Here is a 6,916-nt window from a genome sequence, read left to right as displayed (position 1 = left end):
AATTTTGCCAAGCTCTTCTTTGAAACCTCCTGACTTGGAGCCTGGCATCTTTCCCACTACCTTCTTATGAATTTGTTGCCAAGATTTGGGAGTACCAGAGGGACCGGTTACCAGGTAAGATCCATTACGTCTTGTGCTTGCTTCCTCTCCTGTTGAAAATTCCCTTCTGTGCTTCCATCACCAGTGCCGTCCATCTGGCCTTTCCTATCTGTTACTAGCACCCTTGCCGTCCCTGGTGTCCCTCACCCTTTCTTATCCCCAACTCAAATACCTTCTGCGGGCCCTATTAGATTCCCAATCCTAGTTTATTTTTCCCCTGGGGCCAAGCTAATGCCCATTATCATTGAATGTTGCTTCTGGGTCCTAGGACTCACTCCGTTGTAGCACCAACTCTGTCATATTTGGGATAGGTCACTAAACATTTAGATGAACCAAAGGTGTTGTGTTTAGTCAGTTTTAATGGACGAGGCTAATGTCACAGGAAGGAACGCATGCATGAACTGTGGCTGCTGCATTTCTTTTAGGTCGAGTCTTCAGGCAGCACAGCTAATGTAGTTTTAAAACAAAAAAAACTAAAAGGGGCTTTAAGCCTGTTCATTACTTACCATTTATTGGAATTCACGTTGCTCCAATTTCCATGCTTCTGATTGGTCAGCATGTCTTCCTGCATTCACTTAGCACGTCTTCCTGCTTTGCCATCCCTGCCATTTAGCATGGCCCAAGTACAGCTTCCAGTTGCTGGTGGCCACTGGCTATGCACTTCTGAATGTACTTTTTATTTGGGGTGGGGGTGTAGATTTAGCATCTAGCACTCCGTATGAGTGCATCTGCAGACCTTCTCTCCGGCGCTTTTCCCACATTATTCATTGCACCGTCCCCCACTCGCTATCACGTCCTCTTTATTGCTTTCTCCCTCCTCATTCTTGTCCACCCCCCACACCCTCCTTGCTTCTTAACCTGCTTGCACTTCGTATTTAGCATGTATTTACTAGGTGTGTGCAAAGCTTCCCAAGTCTTTTGAGAAGACTGCGAAATAACTCCTCTCCCCCGTTATATTTACCCAGTGCTTTAAGTGGGAAAAAAAAACTGGGGGTGCTCTAAAAGGGGCGTGGTTAATGTCTTAAAGGGGCGTGGCCTATCCGAGTAGGGGCGTGGTCGAAATCAAAATAACTAGCACTGTGTGCTTAAGAAAATCATGAAGTCGCATCCAGCAAAGGATAATAAAATAGGCAAAAAGGTATATTTATTAAGTATAACCCATAAAAATACCAAACACTTTAAAAAACATGTAAAGAATATTTATATTACTTAGAAATCTATTGCAGGATTCCCCAAAACCCTCGAAGATATTCAGTGTGTTTGTTTTGCTGGGGTTTCTCACAACAATTTTCTTCAGCAGACCTTCTACCTTTTGCAAGCCAACTCTTTACATACAGCTTTGGGTCAAATGTTTCAAATGGAGGACCATTGAGTTTTATCCATAGGCATGAAGAAATGGTCTCTACAAGAAGAGAGGCCCTTGTTGGACAAGCAATTAAGTTCATTGCGCTGAAACCTCTCTCGCAATCCGCATTACTTGCTGGCAGGGTTTCCATGCAAACTACTAACTTTTTTAATGCTTCAGGGGTTTTCTTTCCACCAAAATCTTTGAAAAGTCTAAAAGCTTGTATAGTATCTCTTGCTGGCAGCTGAAATTCTGAACACAGTTTCTGGATATCTGTTTCCCCATAAAGAATGCATTCATCACCAGAAGGCAAGTTGCCTGCATCTAGCACACTGAAGCTGGCTATAAGTTCTTTCTCAGAATCCGGGGCACATCGTTTATTGATATTTACTGAAAGACTTTGGTAAAACTGATTTTGATTAAGGGCAACAGAGTTACTTCTACCATGGGAAAGAGGAACATCCTTGAATTTGCCCTCGTCCACCGCTTTCTGAGCCGCAGAAGCAAACTCCCCTGGTGAGTTCTTCATTGCTAGAAATATGCGTACTTGACTAACCAAAAGTCTGTGGGCATTAACAATTGTAATATCCCTCCTCTGTAAGGAGAGTGATAAGTCTTTGAGCTCTTGAAGTGCATCACACATTACCCCCAAATCTCTGATAAAAGAATAGGATGTAAGCTTCTTCAAGAGACCTTCATACTTACTCCGGTCTCTTATGGGTCTGGATGGGTCTTTAGAAGCATTCTCAAAATGTTTGCACAAGGCAGGGAAGCAGTTCCAAACAGCTTTCACAGATCTGTAACTGGATGCTACCCATCTAGCATCAAGCATTTTCCCTATCTCCTGAAGCTGTACACATACCTCGCTGGCGGCCAGATTTATCTCTCTCTGGTTTTTTGGTGACATGCTGTATGTGGCATACAATGAGTCCATGAAAATCTTAAAGTGACTGACCCCTGCAACCTCATCAACTGTATCTGCCACAGCAAGTTCTAGTCTGTGAGCCAAACAGTGCCATGTCAGTACAAGATTTGGAAATTCTGATTTCAACAATGCTACTACTCCTCCTTTTTTACCAAACATTACTGCTGCTCCATCAGTACATACCGCAATCAAGATATCATGAAGCAGAATTTTTGTGAGTCCAACTTTTTCAAAGTAGCTTAGGAGAGCTGTCTTTACGCCAATAGCATTAGTTTCTGCCAGCTCCAGAAGGCCGAAATAGATGGTCACTGGGGTACTTTCATTTCCAAAAATGCCACGGAGGTAGATGATCAAGGTAGAAGCATTGCTAATAGAAGTGCTCTCATCAATTAATACTGTGATCTTTGGTTTGTGTTGTCTGATATAACAGACCAATCTTTGTTGCATTTCCAATGCAATGTGTTTTATTATTTCTGTTGCAGTCACATTGCTGTGCAAAACACAGCCCATTGCACTGCCACTCTTTGCCTGAAGGAGAATTAGATCAGGGTGGTCAGTGAAAGGGCGATCTTTTTTTGCCAAGTAGTAGGCAGTGTCAAATACCCTGCATGTGCTCTCCATATGTTTTGCATTACATTCTTGTACTGTCACCACAAATGCATTTTTCTGCTGAGCTGTAAGAATGTCCTCAGCTGCCAAGTGACCAGCGCTCGCCTTATGCTCCATAATCTTCTTCCTGAGCTGTTTCTGCCTAAAAGCTTTTCCGTCACCGGAAGGACCAACCTCGCCATCTGCCCACACTTTAGTTACGCGCATGCCTTGGGTGTTATTGTGCACTGAAAGACCTGTTGATTTAGCCCGTTTACAGGAAGAACATCCAATATTGCCTGACTTAAGGTACAACCATTTATATTCCTCCTGAAAGTAATACCACTGTTTAGTGTTCCAGCAGTCAGGGAGTTCGAAAGTTTTTTTCTCTGGCACACATTGAAGTCTTTGTAAAGATGGACTGTCCCTGGCAGACTCTTGCTGAGTTTGACTAGCCTCATCAATAGTTGGTTGTACTGGACAAGACTTCCCTGTAACTCGCTGGCGCTTCAGTGCCGGTAGGAAGTCAATCATTGAAGACTGCATAGACTTGCGCTTCAGAGCGGAAGCAGATAAGCTACTAGTAGCCATGGTAAAATGTACAACTTCCTTCTTGAAGGCTGGACTGGTATATCTGAAAAAGAAAAGAAAATTTTGCTCTGCTGGTTTCCTCTGCCGATTTTGGTTTCCAGGTGATAAGGCCTTGCGTCACGAAAATAGAATATTGAGCCTCTTATCTGTAAAAAAAATTGAATAGTTTACTCCAGTGATCAACAATGTCTAGGGCCTCATCTGTGGCCTTAGGAGCGTCAGTGCTGAGGATTAACCTTCCACATATTTCTTCCCTAAAGCATTCTGCTTTGGTATCTTATTCAGTTATTTTGTCAGGAAGGAATACGCCTCTTGCCCAGCCAACACCCTCCCATCCAGAAAATGCAGGTTGGCACGAGACTAAAAATTACTTAGATGTCACAAGCACGAACAGAAGCCCCCCCTCCCCGAACACAGGACTCTTGGAAGCATGAGGTTCTCACATATGCTTCAAGTACATCTACCGCCTACGTCTACCTAACCATAAACAATGTGCAGCCACGGTTCTTAGTAAGTCAGTACTTTTTGACTGTAAACACTGGTTAAAAAAATATCCATGTTAACCTTTGTTCCCTAATAGTATAGAAAGGCTGTATTATTTTGTTTTTTAGAGTTTTATATAGCGCGAACTTGAACCGAATAGGTTATCAGAGCGCTTCACATAGCACCAGTTACGTTACATAAGGACACACATTCATTTTTGTTAGGCAGGGTTGCATGTTTTCGCGCAAAATCGGTGTATTCCATTTTGGAATGTACTATTTGTTAATGCATTTAGACGAGGTGGACTGCACTGCCTTCCGCCACGAGTAACGCTTTAACTACATGTGTAACGATGACCAGATAATGTGTATGTTATTTTCCCCAGGAAAATACGTGGTTTCCAGAGCACGCGTCCTGCTCAGGCAGCTGTGTAATCAACCGTATAAGTGCCCTGATTGATTAAATATGATGTTTTATTTGAATTGGAAAATATGCATCGCAGTCCAGCCATCACCTTTGTGTTGCAATTCGAGTAAATATTCGCGATTATGGTACAGCCCTTCAGTGAGTAGAGTTAGCAAATTGTATTAAAGAAAAGGGATATATTAATATGCATGTCGCAGCAGGAGCGACTATGTGGTGCCAGAAACCAGCATAACATATTTCCCTTCCCCGCGCGATGCCCGTCACGATAAATACATCGCCTTGTAATTATTTTATCAGAGGTCATTGGGGGCGAATCAATACACGGGGCAAGAGTTAAACCATCTTAATAATTCATGAGCATTCAAGTAAAGGTGTAAACTAGCTGAAATCTTAATAGCCCGTCAATAAATATCTGATCGCAGAAATGATATTGTGTAAAACGGCCAGGGAGTGGGGGCAGGCTGGGGGCGAGTGTGATCAGACCCTTCGGCTTCTAGCTTCCTGTGCCATCCGAGAAAGTCTTCATCAATAACCTGCATTCATTGATTTGCAATCATATTTATTTAGGGAAGAGTTTTGTAGTTTTAGATCGCGCCAGAGGATGGTTTCCATTCACGTCCCCGCATTGCGTATCCGACGAGCGTTGTGATCTTGGACATCGCTCCTGGTACTCTGTCAACCTAACTCGTGGCTTCTGCCGCCTCCCCACCCACGCACATTTAGTAGCGGCGAAGGCACAGGGCCTTCGGATGTTCTCTTTTGCAATAAGGGGTCGCAGTCTGTGTAAAGATGTGAGAGACAGGCCAGCGCACTGGCTAACGATGTTGGGCAGATGTGCGAGGGCAAAGGTCATTGGCTAAGCAGGAATGACACAGGTGTGGTAGAAACAAGACTGGCAAGCGGAATATTAGAGTTGGATAGCAAGGAAGGCCACTGGCTAAGCAGAACTGAAAATGCATTTTTATAGCGCCTAGGCGTGGAATTAACGGAGGTGGTAGGGAACGGAGGGGATTTGCTAAGCGGAATTGGCGGAGGTGAGAGGGATATACAGTGCACAACCTGCCATAAACTGCACTTACCGAGAAAGGATTTGTCCCGCGCTGGCACCACCACGACGTTGCTCCTGGTCCTGGATTTGTCCCGCGCTGGCACCACCACGACGTTGCTCTCCCGCCGGAAAAAGAGAAGAGAAGGGAAATCCCGAGAGAAAATGGCTCTCTTAAAGGATTTCCCTTCCTCCAACAAAACTCACATGGCATGACGTCATGCCGTCGTGCCGTGGACGTCAGGCCGTGACCACTGAGCTGATAGGACGGGGTCAGGTTACCTAACAGTGCAGCAACAGTGGGCAGAGTCTGAGCACCGGCAGTTTTTTTTTGGGCCCTCAAAACGGGTCCGAAAAAAAAAAAAAGAACGGACTACCTTTAGTAGCCACGAAAATAGAGCCCGATAGAGACCCGTTTCGAGGGCCCCAAAAAAAAAACTGCTGGTGCTCAGACCCGGACAGACCCGGCCCACTTAAAGCCCTGCATTTACCCTCCATGCACAGCGAGGTAATTCTTGCACTACTAGAACTCGGCAATACCAAACATGGCCCCTGAGGTGCCTGTATATTTGTGGTATAAATGTATAATTCACATTAACGTCCTGAAGCGAAAAACGTTTCATACTACTCATCTGTGTCATCATTCTATGCTGGAAAATGCATGCAGGATTATTCGATAAAGTTTACATTTTGCTCACATTTCTATTTATTTTATTTATTTTAAAAGTTTTGTATAGCGCGAACAAGACCCCGAGGGGTATCGGAGAGCTTTACAATAATGGAAGGGAGGAACATACTTTGGTATCTCTGGCATACATATTTACTCTTTGCTTTTGTAAACATATAAGGGGGGGAATACTTCTCATTGGTAACAGTATGCATTAACCTTTCCTTTGGTACAGATCACCAAGTATGGACTGCTTGCTTCCAGTGTACGTGCATCACTCTCCCAACCCATTAGAGTCAGCCTCCATTGCCATTCCCTAACGCCAGTTTCTGATTACCTCACCACAACGGCTCTGAAGTGGAGAGGGACACTTACTCTTGGACCTACAAACAAATAGTACCTGTGATGGGAAGCACGAACAAATACAGGCTAGCATCAAAAAGATGCCGGATGCAACATCAGATCAGTGTGGCAATTACCATCAGCACTGTGTTAAACAACTTAGCACAGTGTTGTACCAAATACCCACAAATATGTGCAAAGCACTGGTCGTGCTAGAGCAAAGCCCCTTAAACATCATCCTGAACCAGAGTTTACCGTCCTCACACAACACTGCGCTGCTTAACACAGGCGCAAATGGTACCCTAACCTATAACTAACTGAAAACCGGTGCAAACTATGGGCAAGCAATCTGAAGTTGGCTGGGTAGAACGATTTCTACATCCGTAGACTTGAGGCACTATGCCT

At 44.2% G+C, this 6,916-nt stretch overlaps 1 protein-coding gene across 1 annotated transcript; it reads right to left on the bottom strand.

The window, feature by feature from the left end:
• Nucleotides 1–1,226: 1,226 nt before the first annotated feature.
• Nucleotides 1,227–3,688, bottom strand: LOC146857729 (E3 SUMO-protein ligase KIAA1586-like). Its single transcript, XM_085646843.1, has one exon. The coding sequence runs from the start codon at nucleotides 3,546–3,548 to the stop codon at nucleotides 1,317–1,319; it is 2,232 nt and encodes a 743-aa protein (XP_085502969.1). The 5' UTR covers nucleotides 3,549–3,688; the 3' UTR covers nucleotides 1,227–1,316.
• Nucleotides 3,689–6,916: the final 3,228 nt, after the last annotated feature.

This window comes from Triturus cristatus, chromosome 3_2 (assembly GCF_964204655.1).
Source record: "Triturus cristatus chromosome 3_2, aTriCri1.1, whole genome shotgun sequence".
In the NCBI taxonomy this organism is placed as follows: domain Eukaryota; kingdom Metazoa; phylum Chordata; class Amphibia; order Caudata; family Salamandridae; genus Triturus; species Triturus cristatus.
Note: the sequence above shows the minus strand (reverse complement) of the source record. Positions and strands in the feature narration are given on the sequence as shown.

Excerpts from the sequence above, each read along its gene's own strand:
- LOC146857729 (XM_085646843.1), bottom strand. The coding sequence starts at position 3,548 with ATGGCTACTAGTAGCTTATCTGCTTCCGCTCTGAAGCGCAAGTCTATG.